This window comes from Aulonocara stuartgranti (assembly GCF_965226115.1).
Source record: "Aulonocara stuartgranti genome assembly, chromosome: 14".
Taxonomy (NCBI): Eukaryota; Metazoa; Chordata; class Actinopteri; order Cichliformes; family Cichlidae; genus Aulonocara; species Aulonocara stuartgranti.
The window spans coordinates 6,645,639-6,668,073 of record NC_138950.1 but is presented as its reverse complement, the minus strand read 5'-3'; the positions used below and the strand labels follow the sequence as shown (position 1 = coordinate 6,668,073).

General features: G+C 41.0%; 2 protein-coding genes across 2 annotated transcripts; one reads left to right on the top strand and one right to left on the bottom strand.

Moving 5' to 3' along the window:
* Window positions 1–189: 189 nt before the first annotated feature.
* Window positions 190–12,452, top strand: dhx34 (DEAH (Asp-Glu-Ala-His) box polypeptide 34). The gene is made up of 16 exons (XM_082501897.1): window positions 190–1,375; window positions 2,583–2,894; window positions 3,286–3,540; window positions 3,622–3,724; window positions 5,607–5,824; window positions 5,928–6,102; window positions 6,379–6,572; window positions 6,687–6,788; window positions 6,882–7,142; window positions 7,387–7,554; window positions 7,690–7,795; window positions 9,089–9,195; window positions 9,793–10,062; window positions 10,281–10,472; window positions 11,702–11,846; window positions 11,991–12,452. Exons 1-16 carry the CDS (start codon window positions 698–700, stop codon window positions 12,125–12,127), a joined length of 3,423 nt encoding a protein of 1,140 aa, XP_082358023.1. The 5' UTR covers window positions 190–697; the 3' UTR covers window positions 12,128–12,452.
* Window positions 12,453–12,606: 154 nt separating this feature from the next.
* spred3 (sprouty related EVH1 domain containing 3) lies at window positions 12,607–20,331 on the bottom strand. The gene is made up of 6 exons (XM_082501909.1): window positions 19,978–20,331; window positions 17,890–18,055; window positions 17,563–17,731; window positions 17,421–17,482; window positions 17,135–17,293; window positions 12,607–16,672 (listed from the first exon to the last, which is right to left on the bottom strand). The coding sequence occupies exons 1-6, from the start codon at window positions 19,986–19,988 to the stop codon at window positions 15,668–15,670; spliced, it is 1,572 nt and encodes a 523-aa protein (XP_082358035.1). The 5' UTR covers window positions 19,989–20,331; the 3' UTR covers window positions 12,607–15,667.
* Window positions 20,332–22,435: the final 2,104 nt, after the last annotated feature.

The window sequence follows — 22,435 nt, the reverse complement described above, 5'->3', positions numbered from 1 at the left end:
CAAACATAAGAACACCAAATTTTGTAGCATAAGGGTGCCAGAATGATACTAGAAGTTTGTTGATGGGTACCAAAATGATCTGGTTGAGGTGCAACTTGCAAAGGAACATGTTTACAACTAATAGTGGGGGTGTAAGTATATATTTGACCCTTTGTGGATTTGCGGAAATCTCAAATAATTGTCCACCCAATTCTTGTCCCCCCCTTTTTTTTTTCTTTTTTTTTAGTAATTAAAGATATACTTTACGATCATTCTACCATGGACAAAGGCAAATTCAAATTAATCATGTGAGGAGCAGGTTTAGGGCGTGACATCTCTTCAAATCACCATTTCTTTTTTAAACGCTGGCTTTCACCGGAAGATCGGAAGATTTTAAAGGATGGAACGGAAGTTGTCCACCCGTATTATTGTCCCCTATTTAGACTTTCCAGTTTTCCCACCGGCTTTTATTTTTTAATATACAGTTGTCTGTATTTAGCATTTTAAAGCAGTATTAAAGATTCGTGTCATTCAGGCAAATGTAAACCTTTAGGGTTTGAAATGCGCTCTCTAGTTTATCTAGTATAGATGTAACATAAGGCTGCTACGAGCCTGGAAAGGCGAATACATGTGGAAGTTGTGTATTATATGGGGGGTTAACCCGCCTCCTGCTTAATTCTGGTGGAGGTAAGTAACGCTGTTTTTTGCTAGTAACGCTATGGCTTCAGAGAAGAGGAGTTGGGACTGGGGCAGCTCGCAATGCCGAGCCCAGCTGGACGAAATCTTTTTCCGGGAGCATGACTACATCCAGGTTGGCAGCTCTGAACATAAAGAGTTCTGGGCTTTCTTTGAGCGCTTCCAGAGGTTTAAAACGAAGAGAGACATGTCAGGCGCGGAAATCAGAAAGGAGGACAAAGACAAAGGGAGGGACAGGGGCAAGGTGGATCTTGGCCTTCCCAAAGAGTACGATGCTCGCTACCGGATTAACGTATCTGTGTGCACCAGGGACATCGAGGAGCGCATGGGAAAATCAGAGCATAGAAGCAGACAGAGGTCCTCCGGACCAGGGGCTCAACAGGTCTCCGACTGCCGCCTAGCGCTCCTGCATTTCCTGGATTTTAGCCAGAAACAGAGTTTTGGAAAAATTGCCAAACTTCGCCGGGAGCAGAAGAACCTGCCCATCTTCCAGTACCGGGATCGGATAGTGGAGCTGGTGCGACTTCACCCAGTGGTTGTAGTGGCAGGGGACACGGGCTGTGGAAAATCAACCCAAGTCCCTCAGTACCTTCTCTCTGCTGGCTTCAATAACATCGCCTGCACCCAGCCTCGGCGCATTGCCTGTATATCCCTCGCAAAGAGAGTCAGCTTTGAGAGCCTCAATCAGTATGGATCAAAGGTTTGTCAGGACAGATTGTTACATTTGTTGAATTCAATCCCAACCTTTCATCCAAAACAGTTAAAAGTACAAAGTAAAATGACTTTATGGAAACTTTAGGAAACTCTAAAAACTTACTTTATAATTCGGGTCCATCTGTTGACCGAAAAAATATCAGCTGGAATTTTGCTCATCGGTTAACTAAAAGGAGGGGAAAAAGGAAATAGAAAAAGAATATAATCAATATTTGAGCAGAATAAATACAATTTTAACATATGGTGGAGTAAATAGTTATTTGATCCCTTGCTGAGTTTGTAAGTTTGCCTACGTCCAAAGAAATGAATGGTCTCTCATTTTTATACTACCGCTAGTTTTATTTTAATGGAGATACACATAATATTAACCAAAAATCTTAAAAACAGACTAAAAAAAAAAACTCCACCATTTTAGATAAAAGTTATAAATTGATTTGTATGCCACTGAGTGAAATAAGTGTTTGATCCCCAAGTAAAACATGACTTAGTACCCTGACCTTTGTGGGCACGCATGATGGTAAGACATTGTAGTTGGTCACCAGGTTTGCACACATCTCAGGGGGGATTTTGGCCCTCTTGTCTTTACATAAATCTCTAAATTCTTTAAGTTTCTTGGCTGCTGCTTGGCATCTCAAAACTGATTCCCTGACATCCTTTGATAGAGGTTGAAATGAAAGAAACTGATTCTGTGGACAGGTATGCTTTATATACATAACTCAGAAAGCAGAAGTATCTGTAATTGATTTATTGATTGTAAATTGTTTGTTACATGGATACACAGCCAATCTGTGGAAGCCAGAATTCTGCCGGCTTTGTAGGGAATCAAATCGTTATTTCACTCGGTAACATGCAAATGAATTTAAAATTTTTATGGACTGTTTTTTGTTCCTGATTATTGGTTGATATTCTGTCTTGCTCTATTAAAATGAAACTACCATAAAAGTTAGAGGCTGTTTGCTTCTTTATAAGTGAGCAAACTGACTAATTCAGATGAGGATCAAATACTTATTCACCCAACTGTATTATTTTCCGTCTAGATGAGGATAACTACAGCAAGTAGAATAAAATCCATATTTAATTTAGTGAAATATATTATAGAAATTTGCTTAAAACACTGACTTCATTATAACTGCATTAAATATATGATATTTTTCAGTTTCTTGGAGCTCACAAATGTTATTGGTCTTTTTCAGGTGGGGTACCAGATCCGCTTTGAGACAAGTCGAACCGCAGCAACCAAGCTGCTGTTCCTTACAGAGGGGCTGCTGCTTCGACAGATCCAGCAGGACAGTACGCTGGCTCGGTACCAGGTTGTGATTGTTGACGAGGTCCATGAGAGACACCTCCATTGTGACTTTCTTCTCGGGGTCCTGCGTTCTCTGCTGGCTGACCGCCCAGACCTACGTCTCATCCTCATGTCAGCCACCATCAACATCAAACTGTTCTCTAACTATTTCAGCGGTGCTCCTGTACTGCAGGTCCCAGGCAGGCTGTTTCCTATTCAGGTAACCAGAGGCAAACCCTAAACACAGGTGTAAATATGCATTTTACTCAAGATGATGTGATTTTTAAAACTTTGCCTCTTGCATCTAGTAGGCAAAAAACATGCACTGGAAAGATACTGTCCCAAAACATTTTCATTCTTTATATATATATTTTTAATTTAGGATAAAATGCAAACAACGAGTCAAATGATTGAAGTTTTAAGAAAGCCACTTTTTAAAAAATGATTGTACTTGCTGTATTTGTTTTAAGTGCACAATGCAAATTTTGGTAGTCTAGGTGTTGGTTTCTATTTACAAATTTAAATGGTAAAATTTTGTATCAAAGTAGCAGACATGTCTGAGAGTTGTTTTTGTTTAATGTCCTGTTTTTCCCCTCTGGCATGGTACTTAGGTTATTTACCAGCCCATTCCTCCTGAGGAGCAGTCCTCAAAGTCTGAGAAACTGGATCCTAGACCGTATCTGCGCATCCTGCAGGGCATCGATCAGCGTTACCCCCCAGAGGAGCGTGGTGACCTGCTGCTCTTTCTTAGCGGTGTGGCAGAGATCTCCACCATCCAGGAGGCCTGTCAGATTTATGCCACACACACACGTCGCTGGATAATCTTAACACTGCACAGCACCCTCTCAATTGCTCAGCAGGATAAGGTACAGTCAGCTTTTAAGCTGTTATTTAGAGTTACGATTTTCTAATTCTAATTGTGCCTCTGTTACTGTGTTACTCTTCAGGTGTTTGATATTGCTCCTCCTGGGGTGAGAAAGTGCATCATCTCTACCAATATTGCAGAGACATCAGTCACAATAGATGGAGTGCGCTTTGTTGTTGATTCAGGTATGGAACGAGTGGTACATTTATTCTCACCCCCTAGAGTTTGATGGTCCATCCTTGAAATTTAAATTTTGCAGCAAAGCTTTGTTTTAAATGACAAAACGTAATTAAATGAGGACGTACAGTGGGGCAAAAAAGTATTTGGTCAGCCACCGATTGTGCAAGTTCCCCCACTTAAAATGATGACAGAGGTCAGTAATTTGCACCAGAGGTACACTTCAACTGTGAGAGACAGAATGTGAAAAAAAAATCCATGAATCCACATGGTAGGATTTGTAAAGAATTTATTCGTAAATCAGGGTGGAAAATAAGTATTTGGTCACCTCAAACAAGGAAAATCTCTGGCTCTCACAGACCTGTAACGTCTTCTGTAAGAAGCTTTTCTGTCCCCCACTCGTTACCTGTATGAATGGCACCTGTTTGAACTCATCATCTGTATAAAAGACACCTGTCCACAGCCTCAAACAGTCAGACTCCAAACTCCACCATGGCCAAGACCAAAGAGCTTTCGAAGGACACCAGGAAAAGTATTGTAGACCTGCACCAGACTGGGAAGAGTGAATCTACAATAGGCAAGCAGCTTGATGTGAAAAAATCAACTGTGGGAGCAATCATCAGAAAATGGAAGACATACAAGACCACTGATAATCTCCCTCGATCTGGGGCTCCACGCAAGATCTCATCCCGTGGGGTCAAAATGATCATGAGAACGGTGAGCAAAGATCCCAGAACCACACGGGGGACCTGGTGAATGACCTGCAGAGAGCTGGGACCAAAGTAACAAAGGTCACCATCAGTAACACACTACAACGGCAGGGAATCCAATCCCGCAGTGCCAGACGTGTTCCGCTGCTGAAGCCAGTGCATGTCCAGGCCCGTCTGAAGTTTGCCAGAGAGCACATGGATGATACAGCAGAGGATTGGGAGAATGTCATGTGGTCAGATGAAACCAAAGTAGAACTTTTTGGTATAAACTCAACTCGTCGTGTTTGGAGGAAGAAGAATACTGAGTTGCATCCCAAGAACACCATACCTACTGTGAAGCATGGGGGTGGAAACATCATGCTATGGGGCTGTTTTTCTGCCAAGGGGACAGGACGACTGATCCGTGTTAAGGACAGAATGAATGGGGCCATGTATCGTGAGATTTTGAGCCAAAACCTCCTTCCATCAGTGAGAACTTTGAAGATGAAACGAGGCTGGGTCTTCCAACATGACAATGATCCAAAACACACCGCCCGGGCAACAAAGGAGTGGCTCCGTAAGAAGCATTTGAAAGTCCTGGAGTGGCCTAGCCAGTCTCCAGACCTCAACCCCATAGAAAATCTGTGGTGGGAGTTGAAAGTCCGTGTTGCTCGGCGACAGCCCCAAAACATCACTGCTCTCGAGAAGATCTGCATGGAGGAATGGGCCAAAATACCAGCTACTGTGTGTGCAAACCTGGTAAAGACCTATAGTAAACGTTTGACCTCTGTTATTGCCAACAAAGGTTATGTTACAAAGTATTGAGTTGTATTTTTGTTATTGACCAAATACTTATTTTCCACCCTGATTTACGAATAAATTCTTTACAAATCCTACCATGTGAATTCATGGATTTTTCTTTCACATTCTGTCTCTCACAGTTGAAGTGTACCTCTGGTGCAAATTACTGACCTCTGTCATCATTTTAAGTGGGGGAACTTGCACAATCGGTGGCTGACTAAATACTTTTTTGCCCCACTGTAAAAGGCTTCAGAGAAGTTGAATGTGCAAAGCTACATTTTCTTGTTTAGCTTTTAAAATAGAGAATGCTATAGTGTTAACGACAGCAAAATAATGCACTACTTAAAAGTAGAATGGCAACTATAAAAATTGTTGTTGTTTTTTTTAACTTGCTTTATAGGAAAGGTGAAAGAAATGAGTTTTGACCCTAAAGCCAAGATGCAACGCCTACAAGAGTTCTGGATCAGCCGAGCCAGCTCTGAGCAGAGAAAAGGTCGAGCTGGTCGTACGGGTCCGGGCGTTTGCTACCGGCTCTACTCAGAGTCTGACTACAATGCTTTCGCACCTTATCCTGTGCCTGAAATCCACAGAGTTGCTCTGGACTCCCTCATTCTTCAGGTAATAAGATTCTGTGAATAGCAGGTTAGTAGAATAGTAATAGATTTTTTTTAAACTCTTCTGCATAAGTTTTAACTTCATCTATTCATTTCTGTTCTTGCAGATGAAGAGCATGTCTCTTGGAGATCCACTCTCCTTTGTTTTTATTGATCCACCCCCGGCTGCAAGTATCCAGAATGCTGTTTTTTATCTAAAGGAACAGGGGGCGCTAGACAGTCGTGGTGAACTGACGTCTATTGGTAGTTTGCTGGCACAGCTTCCCGTTGATGTGGTCATAGGTAAGATTTCATACAGCAGAACCATGTTGGAGTTTGTTTGTTTGTTTTTGTTTTTTCCTAAGTCACTTTTAGGATGCTTGCAAGAGAGTGAAATAAAGTGGAAGAAATAACAAGAACGTTTTTAAAACGTTAAAATACGTAATATACATAATTTAAGGCTTTTCTTTCATTAAAAAGTAATTATACAAAGTTTCACATGGATTGACAGTGACACAGTGGTGGTCTTGTGATCATCCATCAGCTGGATTCAGGTTAAGCATGTTTGTGTCTGTTTAGGGAAGATGCTGGTGCTGGGCTGTTTGTTTAACTTGGTGGAGCCCGTGCTGACGGTGGCAGCAGCCCTCAGCGTTCAGTCACCTTTCCTCCGTAGTTCACAGCACAATCCAGATTGTGCCACTGCCCGGCAGCCCCTGCATAGCAACCAAGGAGACCCCTTTACCCTCCTCAACACTTTCAATGCCTGGGTGGAGGTCAGTAAAACAAGCATCATGTTGTGTTGGATGTTTAATATTATGAGAATCAACACTGGAGCAGTTAGGTCATAAAATGGTCTTCACTGGACGCAAAACTGATTTCGAAAACAGGTAAAAGGGGAGAGAGGTGGTGGATCAAGAAAATGGTGCAGAAGGAGAGGCTTGGAGGAGCAGCGGCTGTATGAGATGGTGAACCTACGCAGACAGTTCAAGGCAGGCTCCTCACAAAGCATTTCATACATTCATAAAACATTTTCAGGCTTTTTAGCGATTGACAACGAGTATTGAAATCCCTCTCATTATTAGGACTTGCTGAGGAGCCACAGCCTGCTGGAATCAGAAGATAGCACTCCCTCTGGTGGTGACCGTGTGCAACGCAGGGAGAGGCTAACTGAGAGGAGAAAGCTGCATCAGCTGAAGAGAGATCATGAACAGCAGGAGGGAAGCAAACGTAAAGTCCTGAGGCTGGAGGAGGGTCAGGAAGGAGACTCTTCAGGATCAGACACAGAGGAAACAGGAAGGTCTAAGAGGAACAAGGAGGGGTCTGGACAGAACTTGGACATACAGGTATCTTAGAAGATGTAACAGAAAAAAATATCACTATAAACTTGTTCTTAATTTTATCACATCCCATCCCAAGTTTTGTTTTGCCTAGTTTTTATTAAAAAATATGATCTATTCCTGTTTTTCAAACTAGTAAGTTCAACTTTCAAATAAAGCAGCAAGTATAGCAGGCTCTGGTGAAAAGCTGAAGTCAGTTTTGTTATTATTAATTTTTTTTTTTCCCATGGTGCTGTTTGGTTTGCAATAGGAGGTGAAGTTCAAGTTACGGCATAATGTGTCAGAGCTGCAGGAGGCTGTCAGTCAGGACTTGTCCTCACACCAGCAGGCTTTGCTCAAGCTCCTGCTTTGCAGAGGCCTGTACCCTCAGCTGGCACTGCCCGATGAACACAACTCCACCCGCAAAGACTCTGACCAGGTCAGGCTTCCTTCTACACTGAATTTCCTTTTATAACGTATGAATATACAGTAATCTGATTATTTCTATGGTGACTGAAAAAAATTAAATAAGGAGAAAAATGAAACTTCCATTTTGTGATCTTATGTTGTGTAGGTGTTTCACACAAGGAATAAGCAAGGAGTGGTGATTCACCCAACCAGTGTGTTTGCCAGTGACCCAGAAGTGTTACAGGTGCCTGAGGGTGACACTGGAGAAATGGGTACAACCTACCTTCACATTCTTATTTTTTATTTTATTTTTTGTACAGAAGATGTAAAATAAAAGCCGTTACACAGTTGATCTGATGATACCTCTTGTCCAAAGTTCCCAACAGTGTACAAACTTTCACCTTCCTTTCTCTGTTGAGACTGATGCTAACCTTTTTCTTATAAGAGCTTTCTTACTGGCTATCAGAAAATACTGAACAAATATTTATTTTTATTTCATTCTTCTAATATATCTAGTCTCAAACCTTAACAGAAAGGGGCACTTTTACATTGGATATTTATTCCATGCTCGTCTTACACCTTACACCAGTATTGCTGTAGTAGTGTACAACACCAAAAAAATGGGGGAATAAAACCCCTCCAGCAACAATTTCCTCGAGAAATTTCAAAAACTGCTTTGTGCAGGTGAAGAATCTCATCGCGTTCTTTCATCGAAACTCTCTCCAAGACAGAGTTAATATACTTTTTCATTGTTATGTATTTAATTTTCCCCATGTTTTCAGCTACAGTATGAAAGTCCCTCTTTTTCTAATTTTCCTTTATGCGTATTATGCCTTCTTCTTTCATTCTGTTAATCCACTGTATCATTTAGGAAAACATCTAAACCTTGGCATTGATTTATAAGCTTTTATAAAGATCCTCGGAACAACAGACTACGTCTTATCCAAAGAGTTATCACCTCTATGTGATGTCTAATTTGTAAAAATCTTAATCTGTCCCTCATAAAAAGAGTCACTGTATTTGTATTTGTTTGATTCTCTTTGACCATCAGTTCACGCTTAGATGCTTGGTTGATTCTGATATTTTGAATTTTTCTCTGACAAATTAGATTGGATTGTAAATAAAAGTATTTTTGATATTTGTACAAATTTGGCTTGTAATTAGATAATGCTTTTACATTGGTGGGTTAATCTGGTCAGAATTATATTTTAAGATATTTAAACACAGCATTTCACAGATTTTCCTAAACAATTTTACATTTCACAGCCTAAATTCTCAATCAGATACCAAGGAGGAGCATTTCTTTTTCAAGGTTACTTTAAAACTAGCAAAAACAACATCTTCACTAATCTGATTTATTATATGAAACCACATTTCCTGTCATATAAAGTCCAACTTTATATGACAAAGAGAAACCGTAACCTGCTCAAGGCAATAAAGGGTCAGCAGTGCTTTCATTTGTTTCCAGTTAAACAAAATCTCTCTTTTTCCGCCCTCTGATCACTGAGTTTACCTTTGATCTTCTATTGAATATCTCACATGTCATCTGTGTTTCCTGCCTGCAGGGCCTGATAGGAGAGACAGCACCAAACACCAGCTGTTAGCCTTCGTCACTCTGTTGGAGACCAACAAACCCTATTTGTCAAACTGTGTGCGGGTTCCAGCGCTACAAGTTAGTACCTGATGTGGGATATCCCTATTTCCTCCACAAACCACTACATTTAAACAAAAAAACATGTTGGATAATAATGCTCTGTATTATCTTAAAGACACCTGATATTGTGAATGTAAACAAAACGAATCCAGTTCGATGCTATTACCGATTCAGAGTAGGACAAATACTTAACATAGTAATATTTTCTTGAAATCCATTAATGCACTCGCTCCAGTGTTGCACCAAGTTGCATGCTTTAAATTAAACTAACCTGGATTACATGGAATTCTCTTTGTATTACGATGTGCTATTTGGGTACGCACCACACATGGGACAGTAAATTAAACTGGACGGTGTATTCCTTTCTTCCAGTTTAGTTTATTTTTTTCACTTAGTAACATATTAAGTAGCAAGAACTGTGGCACAATGTTGTCAGTGTGCAGGTTTAATAAAGAGAGGAACATCAGAATATACGGATGAATAATGGCTGTGGGAAAGAAAACTTTTTGGGGGATTCTGTGTCAGGTTATGGTTTTATTTCATCGTCTCTTCCATTACTTCCAGTTTTTGCCAGTTCATATATGATGTATTAATCATTTCTAATTTGTTCACCAGGCGCTGCTGCTGGTAGCAAACTCAGTGGACACTAACGCTGACTGTGCTCGACTAGTGGTGGACGGCTGGCTGGAGTTGGAGCTGAAGGAGCCAGAGGAGGCTCTGAAGGTGCTGTCCACAGCGCTTACTCTCAGGGCTGAGTGGGAGCGCCTGCTGCAGGCCCAGCTGGGACAGAACTCAACAGGGGGAGCAGCAGTCGGGCAGGGGGTGTCCCGCAGAGTTGTGCAAAAGCTGAGTGAAAGCCTGGTCCGCTTTCTGCTCTACACTGAGGTACTGATGTGCCAGCTTGGTTGTTACTGTATAATGGCCATCACTTGATGATCCTAGAACACAGAGAAGCAGAACGATAAAGTTAGAAGAATCGCCCATTTGTTCCAGAAACAATTTAACACATCACTAAACAGCTGATAAAATGTAAACAATGTACATAAGACCAATACGTTAATAGTCAAAATGTTTTTTTGTGTATTTTTTACTTTCCCTGACAGGTCACTTATAGCCTTCGGCGACTCTCAGCTTTCCAGACCCAGAACCTGTACATTGGTCCTCAGTCTGAGTCTGTGTCGTCGAACACTAAAGCTGGAGATTTAAACCCGCTGTTTCCAGGAGCCGAGGCCAAGCCAGACCCCATTAAAGGAGGCCTACGTGTCACCAACTTTTTCACCTACAACTGTCTGGCTGTGAGTTTGTCTAAAAACAGCAGCAATTCAGAAATGCATTGAGTTAAAGTTTCAAAGAAATTATTGTTTCAGCTCTTAGGGCTGTATTTACATATTACATTCCCTATATAGCAATGGAAGTTGAAAGAAGGACAATTCTAGAGTTTTACATATCAGAACATAATTTAAAAAATCATCTGGTCTCTAAAACATCCTAAAAACATCCCAAAATTAAGAAAATGAAACATATATATATAAATATAATAAAAGTAATAATTACCCAAATTGCTTTCATGTGAATTAAGATGGAAAGTAGCAGCCAGTTGTTAATCAAATGCACTTGATTAATTGAACATCTGCAAGTGTGACCACCTGTGTTAAAGTAGGTTTGGATGTTTGCTGGTCTGGAGTCTTCCTGTGTATAACAAAGTATACTGGAGTCAGATGTGACGCCATCTATCTGACAGCTAAAGCTTGGCTAACTGATCATCTACAGCAGACTGGCTGAATAAGAAAAGAATCAAGGTGCTGGAATAGCCCTGCCAAAGTTCAGACCTCAGCCCACTTGAAATGCTGGCAGGACCTTAAGGGGCTATGCTTAAACCTCTCATGAGAAAGAATATAGTTAGGACCAGGTGATTTTTTTTTTTTTAATATGTCCTGATATTTGAAACCACAGAAATGAAAGACATTGGAAATTTCTTTTTCATGACTGTAAGTTTGTCTGGGGTTTTTAAAAAGTTATTTGAGAGTTCTTTATATATTGTTTCACTTATCAACCTCCAAAATCAAAAGCTATGCCAGAAATTTAATCTCTTCCAAAGTAATACAAGTGACAAAATGCATTTTTTTGAAATACTTTTACCTTGTACGTGGAATCCATAACTTTTTAGACAATGACCCTCAAAATTACTGTTATATACTAGACTGTCCCTCTCAATGTTATTCATATAGATGCAGAGTGTACGTCAGAACCAGGATTTTAACCTAACTGCATCAACAGAGACATCAGACAAAAAATAGTTAAAGACCTGCAGTTTGGCTGTATATGGATTATAACGTGCCATTTCCTCAACCAAGTTATAATGAAAAAATACAATTAAAAATTAAAACAATAGATGGTCAGTTCTAGGTTTAATGTCTCGAGTATTTTGTTCATGCATGAAAACAGATCATTTTGGAATGAAACCGCGCAGCTTGTCTTATTAAATCTACGCATTATTTTAGTATTTCTAAATTATGATTCGCAGGATTCAAAAGACCTCTACAGTGAGTGCTTACGTACTTTCTGGAGCTGTCCCAACTGTGACCTGTACATGCCTCTAACTCCACTGGAAAGAATGCATCATGAAGCTTCCTGCAGGCCGGCTGGAGAACAGCAGAAGCCTGAGGAAGGTCAGGAATTTCTTTTGTACTCTGATTGGTTTAACACATTAAGCGTTAGGCCACATACTTTATTTTAGAAGAGCTAAAGAATTTGATACGAAGTGTGCGTGCGTTTGCCAACTGTGTGTGTTTTTATTTTGTATTTTATTTCAGAGCCAGAGGGTGGAAAAGCAAGCTCTTCATCAAGCCTTACCAGAGTTTATCACTGTGATGTGTGCAATCAAGACCTGACCCTCACCTCCACTGAGATCCTCAAACATAAAAGGCAGCACATGTATTCTGCAAAGTAATGGACCCCAGCATCCAAAGGATAACAGCTAATCACAGTTTTGGTGGTGGTTGTGGGGGGTGTTGTTTTGTTTTTATTTTAATGGAAAATTTGTGTCTTCTTCCTCCCTTTTTAATACTTGTGGATCTTTTTTTAAGGCAATGTTCCTGCCCTCTAGTGGTCACTTGTTATATTCTGTTGTAGCTTACTGTAAAGTCCTGTTCCTGTAGGAGAGATGCAGATTTAGAAAACTAGTCTCCTTAATTTTTTTTTTTTTTTACAAAATATAATATAAATATTTGAGTAATAATCAAAGGCAAGAAATAAATGTGTGTTTAACAAAAGAATACATTTATAGGCTTTTTTCTTTAAAAAAAAAAAAAGATTCCTTCCACAGCTCTATGGAACAGTTATAAAGCAATTTGAACCAGTGTTTGGGAAACGGCACAGTGAGTTTTATACATGCACACATGAGAAAGAAGAAAACGCTTTTAAAATATAGAGTGAGGGTTTAATAATGATACAAACCCACGATATGTAACACCTCAAAGCAGCACATTGGCACAAAGTCAGAAGTAAGACAGCACAGAAGATAAAAACCTGTCTCAAAAAAATAAAGAATCAGAATAAATATCTCAATAAATAAATAAACAGGTAATATCTCATTAATTACTTTGAAACTAATAAATACGTACATTTGAAAATATGCACATTGGCAGAAATTAATAATCAAAAAAGGAAATAGTACTTAATACAGAGTTACTTAGAAATCATAAGTTATTGATTACTCAAATCAAAAGGCACATTTATTAAGATGTAAGAATGGGGCCTGCAATTGTGATCGCATGACTGTCAGTACTGTACTCTAACACCATTTCTGAACCAGAAGCAGCAAACTGTGTGCAATGGCTTTACTAGTTCTGCACCATCGAGTGAACACGTGTGTCTGTGTGTGAGGATCTATCAGATTTGTGGAGAGAGTGTGTGTGAGTGTGTGTGTGTGAGAGAGAAAGACAAAGGTTTTGAATCAGGGGATGGCAGTCTTGTGACTGGGTTTGGATTTCCTGCCATTGTGACAGGGCGTCTTTAAAAAAATTAAAAAATTAAGAGGACCAACAATGTTGGCAGGCTGGCCTAGTAGTAAAGACAATGTCCCATAACCAAGAGATCGAGGCTTGTGTTCATCAGCAGTTGCATGTCCTGACTCTGAACCCTACTGTCTCTTCACTCACTTTAAGTCACTTTGGATAAAAATTCTTGGCTAAACTTAAAATGTAAATAACATGGTGAAGCTTCTGAAAGGTTCATTCTGCCATAATTTAAAGTCCACCCAGGTGATGCTGCATTTGAGACAACGAAACTCGGTCAGCACTGGTTTCCTTATACAAAAAAAGGTATATCCATCACTTACACTTGTATTACCTTTCTGGGATTCTCAGTACATTCCATGTGTTATTTAAATTTGTTGACTTTTGTTTTTTTTAAAGCTGCAAAATCAACAACAATCAACTTTTTTTACTTTGTGATGATTTTTTTTAATGACTTAAAGCTTATTGCATTTAATACATATTATATAACCATTATGGCCTTATTTAAGTTTTTTCACTTAACAGAAAAAGCCCAAATTTTCTTGTTGTATTTAATTTTGGAAGTGACGCACCTTTCTATAGTGGAACTGGTGTGCTTTTATGCAATGTGGCAATTTGTAAGGTGAAACAAAAAGACATACTGTAAACAAATATCCCTGTACCTGTATTCTAAGGAATTCCTACAAAAATGAAAGGATTTTTTTTGTCCATTTCTTGGTCTAAATGAACTATTAATGCACCTTTAACTGGTTATTAACTGGAAGTAGAAATGTATCCTGCCAATCAGCAAAATAAAACATAGAAATGCAAGGTACATCACCAGCAACATTTTTAAAAATGTCTCAGGGCAAATTCATCTTTAATGCCAGCTTTAAATTTACAAAATCTTCCGCACCCTGGGTGGAACAGAAACTTGGAGCTTTGTTTCTAAATCACGCAACCACTCCAGTTGACAACAGGCAGTGGGAACGTTTGAATAGAATAGCGTAAAAATAGCAGCTTTTTTGACCTTCCACTTAAAGCAATATAAAAACCGCATCGCCTGTTTCGTTCAGTGTTTTCAAGTTAATGTGTCTTTTTCTAATCACAGCGTCAACAGTCTGCAGCAGACGCGTTCGAATGTCGCACCTGCGAGCTACGTGCTGCTGCTCAAAGACAACTTTGTGTTCCTGTTTTTCTGTTATGCTTGATGTCGAGCACAGCAACACACTACAGTATTCAGTTTCAACACTTTTCCATTACTGCTTAGTGTATACTAACATGACTAACCAGTACAAAAATAAATTTTGAAACATTGTTCATTGCACTTAAATTTTTGGTGGTGTCTCACACAGAGGCCGAGACACATCAACAGATTGGTTACCATGGGGTCCTGTTTTGTTTTTCTTTGGGGACAGTGCAGTCACTGTGTACATTAGGTAGAATAGACTCGCTCAGAGGCCTCAGTTGTAAGCACCTTGACTGATTCAACAAGTACAGTGGTGGGATATGAGGATTTCTATGATATATATTGAAAATACTTGGGAATATGGGAAAAATACATGTATGTGCAAATGTGAGGGTGCTGAATGCTAGACACATATTCTCCTTTTTTCTTTTTGGAAACAAAAAAGTAACCATGTGTTTGGTTACAAAGGATCATTATGAATCATGTTATGACTTTTAAGTCTTGGTGGTCATCATTGCAACTTCCCTTAACAATAATTGTCTCTTTGCATTTGATAACCTTTCTCCCATTGTGGTATAATGCGGTATAATCAAAGGACAACACTAGTGGTCTCAGATGCTTGTACTCTCTTGAAGACTGCATGCACCATGTGCTCATTCACACCAAACATCTCTCCTTTTTTTCTTTCCTTGTTTTTAGTAACATCTGAGGTAAAATTAGAGGTAAAGGGTGACATCTGTTCATCTGACTGATAAACAGGCCAACATGGAACAAATAACTTCCCCAAGATCTCATGTTTGTGAGTACGTGAATGTGTGTGCCATTTGGGGATTCTGTCAATATGTTTTACATTTAATAAAATATACCAATTAAAATTATAACAATCATATATATAAACATCTTTTGTTTTTTGAGTTTTTTTTCCTTTCTAAATTAAAAAAAAAACGGACATTTGAAACAGTGTACACTTCACTGTTGCCTCTGCCACCTTCTTTCTGTGATAAAGTCACTGACAGCTAACTCTAGATCAGCCACTCCTCAATAAATCCACTATAACTCCCACAGAGCCTGGTCTGAGTGCAATGCACCTACAGCAGGCATGGACCAGTGAGGAAGGCCCCAGGTTGAAAAGAGAAAGAGCCGAATGCAGCGGAAGGCTGTGGGGCTTTGGCGGGCCAGAGGTCTGGGTCTACTGAGAGCACTGTTCCTATTTAGGGCCAACCTTCTGCGTCCTAACGGATGCTCTCTTCTCTCAATACCCAAACCCCCTCGGTCCAGGAAACCCCTCCCTCCCAAAAGCCTGGTTTCATCGGACTGCCTTGTGCTTTCCCCCACAGCAGCCACACCTCTCCCCACATCGCAGGCAGGCGCGCAAAGGCAGGTAGCAGCACATGCAGGGCACAAAGAGAGACAGGGCCAGGAGGGCCAACCAGCGGGCACAGCAGAGGGGATGCGGGTGGCCCCCCATTGAGTCATCACATGAACAAGGCTCCCAGAACTCTCCCTCAGAGTCCGACATGCAGTGGTAGAGCAGACTCTCTGCGCACCACACACAGGTCCACTGGCGCAGGCAGTGCAGGGCCGGGTCTGGGGCATCTCTGCATCGGCCCCGCCCATTCTCTGAAGCACTGAAAACAGAGCGGCAGTACACACAGCGAGACGAGCATGACGATGAAGCCTGAGGGCACGGGCTGTCATCATCGGGAGAGATTGCTCCTGGGTCACCACTACTACTGGCCCCTCCTCCTCTCTTACGAGTCCGCGACCGGGGAGTGGCCAGCGATGTGTGGATGCAGCAGGGCGACGGCGAGCCTTTACCCGTCTCCTGGGGTGAACCGGCACCTGAGGACACGCCGGATACAGCATTGGGCATGGACATACAGATGGGTGACGATGAGGATAAACGCTGGGAGGCTTTACTGTCCAGGCTCACAGTCACATCACAGCCCGCCGAACCCACTCCCGCCAGCTCCTTCTCAAAGCGAACCACGCACAGCTCTGACTTGTCCTGCAGGCTTCCTCCACCACCAACAACCACACCGCCAGTCAGCCCCCCAACCATAGTCCTTGTGGCCCCTGCCCGTCTGTAATCCTCATAACCTCGAGAACCCCACAGGTCTTTGCAAGGGTCCACACTGTGCAGGTCTCCCTCCTCCAGCAATGAAATAGTGGGTGAGAGGGGGGACAGGGGAGATGAGGCTGGGGGACCTACAGGAGGAGTAGGTGGAGCAGGAGGTGGGGGCGGGGGCGCCGGGGGATTCAACACAGCCGTCATTTGTGAGAGTTGGTGCTGGCCCGACCTGGTGTGGATCTGTGGAGAGGGTGTAGGATTACAGAGTGAGTCAGGAACATTGTGTACTATGGCAGTGGTTCTAGAAGGTTTTCATTTCTCAGATATCCCACATCCATACACAAGAAATAGAAAAGGCCACACCTGTTAAAATCTCACTTTATGCATTCTCAATGTAGAACAAATAAACTTGCATGGACTTAACAGTGGGGACAGAGGGGGGGAAAATCAACCAAAACAGTTGATGGGTTTTTTTTTTTGGGGGGGGGGGGATCTAAAACAGCTCACAAACCTCTTTCTAGGTTGTCTGCAGAAATCATTACTCAGCTTTTAAAGTGTTTATTGACGAGAAATAACTGCAAATAAGTGCAAATAACTGAAAAATCAGTTACAAATGCACATATCAAGATGTGCACATTATTCTCAGTGCAGTGGTATGGTCTAGTCAGTAAACTACAGCTAGAGCAGGAGGTGGTGTGCTACCTGAGCAGGTGTTTGCGTGGTTACAGCATGGCTGGATCCAAAACTAAACTCTTCCGACCGCACGAAGCAAGTAGACGATGACTCGCTTGTCACTATGGTGATGGGTTTGGGAAGCATCTCCTTTCTGCTGTTGGATGACGACTCACTTCCTGTATGAGACTGATAGAGGTTGCATGCCACCCCGCAAATCAAAAATCAACAATGACTGCATTTGGGTCAGGTGACAGAATACACAAACCCATTTTATTCAATATGTGGTCAAACAATGACCTGTTCGGTTACTCACAGCTTGTCCGTCATCCTCAGTGTCGGCCTCTTCTGGCGTGGAGGATGAGGGCGAGTCAGAGCCTTGTAAACGTAAAAAGAGATGACTTAGGTTTTCCTGCATATTTTCTATGAATCATATTTTATACGCAGCTCATGTCTACCTCTGTCGAGCTTGTCTATGACAGTCTGAAGCCCTTTCTCAAAGGAGATGGCATCGGCAGGGCTCTGGAATGTAAGGCCAAACTTTCGATCCTCTACTCGCCAGTGATGGAAGATGGGGTTCACCTTGTTGTACACTAACCCTTTTTGCACTGCACACTCCAGCACCGGCTAGACAGAAACATCATTCCAGACAATTTAAGAAGTTAGTTAACCAATTAAGATCTAGTCCTTCCTTAAGTTTTAAGACAGCATATATCTACAGTCTTTGGATGGTGTTGACAAGCAACGTGTCACCAAAGACAGGCATAACACACGCACACACTCACTGCTCGATCTCGCAGCCGTTCTCCACGTATGATGTACTCCCTCCGTCCCCTGCCATCATGACTCCGCCCCTTACATATGACCACATGACTGAGGCCACCACCTCCAAGGGGCACCCAACCGCCACTGGAGTCATCACGTGTCATCACCACCGCACGAACACGCACACTGTCAGGGAAACCAAGAGTGAGCCGAGGCCATGGCTGATTAACCAGTGTATCCTAATGTCTTGATGCATGCTCAATCATCCAGGTTAGGAAATCCCAAAATGTCTATTCTCTTCATCTGGCTGTAGCCTTTTCAGTGGGAGAAAGACTTTGTCACTCATCCAAGTGACTTTTTCTCTTCACCCTGAGACTAAAAAGCTCTAAGTCCAGATGAACAGAATAAACTTATTGGTATGCACTATAATAATAAACACACACTGGCACACACATGTGCACAAATACCTGCAGCAACTGATATGCACAGTCATTCAAGTGAAAACAGGTAAAGCCAGATCAACTTTCAGAACACAAAAATTCAGTACAGTGTGAGGATTTCAGGGTCAGGATTGATGCCAGCACACATGTTTCCATAAAGAAATTCACACAAAAACCACAAAACTGACAGCTTAGTTGGACTATGAGTCGTGGCTATGCAACATGACCACTCAAAGGTATATCATACAGTAACTCATAGCTAAGGCAATTACTCATGTGACCGGTAAATCTAATTTTAAGTATCAGTCTGGCTTGGTGTTAGCATTTCCTAAGCATTTCTGCTGCTAGTGTTTGAAAGCTAGAATGTTAAGCTATAGTGTGAGCTATATGGGCTCAAAATTAAGGGGCTATGGAGCAAATTGATAGAAAGAACGCCAAGGTTGAGGAGGAGAGAAATGGCCAAATGGGAGGAGGGAGGAAGAATGAGTGTTTCCAAGATAGACGTATCAATGAACGCACCCATCGCCATCAGAGGCCCGGCATTCTTACAAAAAGAAGAAGAAGAAGAAGCTGCTCTCGCCAAATCGGCTGAATAATTCAGCACTGCAGTTCGACATGTGTTTGTAATGCATGCACAGCTGCATCTTTTTGTCATTTTTCAAAGCACACTGAATTTTAATTGTTGCAATTATTTTTCTTAAGACGCTCCCTGTCTCCATTCCGCCCCTGCTGCACGCACTCATTAACACACCCCGATATTATGTTATATTTTTTTATGAATGGGATGGAGCGAGACTGGATTTGACACTGCACTGCGCGTTATACATTTCGCCGCAAAAAACGTTTTAGGCCCAAATACAATGCAATCGCGTGTGAAAAGGGAAGAATGGAGGAGAAGAAGAAGAAGAAGAAGAAGAAGAAGAAGAAGAAGAAGAAGAAGAAGGAAAAAACGAACGAGTGGGTGAGAGGATGGAGAGGAAACGAGAGATGGGGGGAGGGGGCCCGATTAGAAAAGGGAAGAAGGAGAGGAGGGGTGAGAATGAGGGAGAGCGAGGGAGAGAGAAAAATCACATTTCATTCATAAAGTTTGGCTTTAAAAAATCATAATGAAACCCCGAGACACGTTGATAAAAATCACAACGCCTCCATCCCTCCCTCGTTTTACTGTAGCCATGTCTTGAATGACGCGATGCTGGCCCCAAACTCGCCATATTTCGCCTCCCCCCTCCATACATTTTACACACTGACTGATTTCGTGCTTGTTTTTACCAATCACTAACCACGCATTTCGTTTTTGAATTGCTGCATAGCACCCGATGTTTGCTCAGTACAATAATTGTTGTTATTTCGTTAATTTTGTGCGTGCATGCCGTGTGCCAGTCATCCAAAAAGCACAGGTCCACATGTAGGTGGCTTGACATTTATCACAATTTGGCGTGGATATATCGGAAATGGGGTGTATGCTGTTGATTCAAAACTACGTAATGGTGTTTTTATTCTCGGCAGCCTGCTAAACTGTAGAGCACCGAATGTGATAACAGTGCATGATACTGGTGTAACACTGAGGGTGGTGGCGTTCTTTCCTATCCGGTTTTTTTTTTTTTTTTTTTTTTGGCGGACGATTGAATATATATGTGCAATGTTAAAAATGAAAATGTAAGGACTTACTCGCCCTCCATGGCTCGGTGTTGCCCGCCGCTTGCAGCAGCCCACCCCAGGGTCTCCTCTCTCTCTCTCTCTCTCTCTCCCTCTCTCTCTCTTTTTATCCTCCTTTCAGGAAACACTCAGGCTCGCTCACATTCTCTCTCCATCTGCTCTCATTTTCCTAATCTTTCTCTCTCTTGCTCTCGCTCTCTCTCTCCACCTTGATGTCGTTTCGGTGTATCAGGATAGGCTTGAGGTTGCAGCAGCCATTTTCCGCTGGCAGCATCCTCCCTCTCTCTCTTTCTCTCTCTCCCTCCCTCCCTCATTCTCTCTCTCTCTCTCTCTCTCGCTCCAAATCACTCCCTCTCTTATTCCTTTTCTCACTCTACCTGCCCTGTGCCAGCACATCCACACTAATCATTGACAGCATCGCGGCTTTAGCTAGCCTATAGGGTTTTTCACCATGTGATTTTAAATGGCTGATAATGATACCGAGTTGCTGATACATGCAGTGACGTGGGTGGTGAATGAAAAGCTCGGTAAAACCATCAATGACCTCTGGTTGATCCGTGATAACTGTGGAGAAAACTAAATTCTATGAAATTCTATGAAATGCAGGTAAAATAAAATCCGACTGCATAGTTCCTTTAAAGTATAAGCCCGGCACAGTAATATGCGTCTGTATTAATTACATTTTAACTGTTTATATATACAGTTTATATGCAACCAAAAGCAGGGCAAAAATACTATTTAGTCCACTACAAGGTCCATAGTTTGGGCGAATCCACAAAGGTTTCAGCACCATGGACAGCAATTCACCTTAGCGTAATGAAATGGTACATCCCCAATGTGAAGGCATTTGGGGTTAAACGCTGTGTTTCAATACACTCTGGTGACTTTTTACTTTATGACCATTTTTGTTACTTTTTAAACAACGAATATACTGTATACTACCTCACTGCGGCTATTCATATAGGCCGTATATTTACCGCTAGTGTTTTCTAAGAGAAATAAATGCAGGTAAAATAAAATTAGAATGCATATTTACTATTTTAGTATAAGCCAGTGTATATATATATATACATATATATATATATGTCACTGTTTACTACAGGGAAAAAAAGTTTGCTACTGGCACATAACACTGTGTATCAATGGCACTGTGACAACCTTTTATTTTGTGGTAATTTATTACTTTCTTCTGCCATAAATATACCAGCCTACTGTTTGAACTTGGAAAAAAATATATATCACTATGGATGTTCCTATAAGTTACATAATATCCATATTTTTTAATGTACAATTTACCCCATGTGAATAGATGACACTCTGGCCACTAATCATTTTAGTTTTCAACTCTAAGGCCATAAATACACCAAATGCACTTGTAAAAATTATGCTGCACTGTAGCTATTCATAAAGACTGCTTTCTCACGACGTTTGAGAAAAGTAGCCCAGCTATGTTTTGTCTCTTTCCGTTAAAATTCCTGCAATTCTTCACAATGTCCTTGGACTGCTTTGAGTTAAAGCAGAAATACCACAATGAGAACTGTAATGTAAAGCGGCAATGATAGGCATTGCTGCCACGTGTTTTTAATGTCTCTTTAATGAAAATTATAGCGTGAGCCTATTCCATGTCCATCAAATTCACTTATTATAAATTAACTTTCTACTGTCCGTTCAGTCCCTCTAATCCATTTAGCATTTTAATTTAAAAGAAAAAAAGTAAGTGTGAATTAACAACAACATACCAGACAATGGAGATTCTTGGAAATCAAGCGTGAAAAGAAATTTTTTCTTAAGTTGAGAAAGAGATTACTTTTTCATTCATCCCTGAAGCTCAGTTATGTTACATCAGAAAAATAACCTGATTTAAACACACAGGTTCTCACAACTTTAACATGTACAATTCTTTTAAATGCAAAAAACATAATCTCACGGCACTTTACAAGATAAAGGACTTACACTATTAGAGTAACCAAACTAATCCCTTTAAGCCAACTCTCTTGGTGATAGTGGTCTGTCTCGCTCTTGTAGTTCTGTAGAAGATGTTTTGTTTAAATACCCAAGGTTAGTTTTCAGCACCACGGACAGTCCCTTAATAAACGGCTCAGACGCAATCACAAACGAATCTATGTTTTATGTGTCTTCATCACTTTTAAGTTAGTTTAGAAAAAATATTTCATGAAGGCTAACCCAAAACATATTTAATGTTAAACCTTGACATAATTTACTAATTTTAGTAACAATAACCTACTACTAACAACAACAACAATATGAGCTCGTTATTCGCCAAAATGTCAGGTATTAACAGTGCAGAGACAGGTATTTAAGATATTATAATTTTGGGGGGGGTGGATCAATTCAATTCAATTTAATTTATACAGCGCCAAATCACAACAACAGTCGCCTCAAGGCGCTTTATATTGTAAAGTAGATCCTACAATAATAGATACAGAGAAAAAACCAACAATCATATGAC

Coding starts and splice junctions, on each gene's coding strand:
- dhx34 (XM_082501897.1), top strand. CDS start 698: ATGGCTTCAGAGAAGAGGAGTTGGGACTGGGGCAGCTCGCAATGCCGA. Junction 2,895..3,285: donor GCAGGCTGTTTCCTATTCAG/GTAACCAGAGGC, acceptor CATGGTACTTAG/GTTATTTACCAGCCCATTCC. Junction 3,725..5,606: donor GCGCTTTGTTGTTGATTCAG/GTATGGAACGAG, acceptor CTTGCTTTATAG/GAAAGGTGAAAGAAATGAGT.
- spred3 (XM_082501909.1), bottom strand. Junction 17,294..17,420: donor CTGAGGATGACGGACAAGCT/GTGAGTAACCGA, acceptor AACCTCTATCAG/TCTCATACAGGAAGTGAGTC. Junction 16,673..17,134: donor CCACGCAAACACCTGCTCAG/GTAGCACACCAC, acceptor CCCTCTCCACAG/ATCCACACCAGGTCGGGCCA.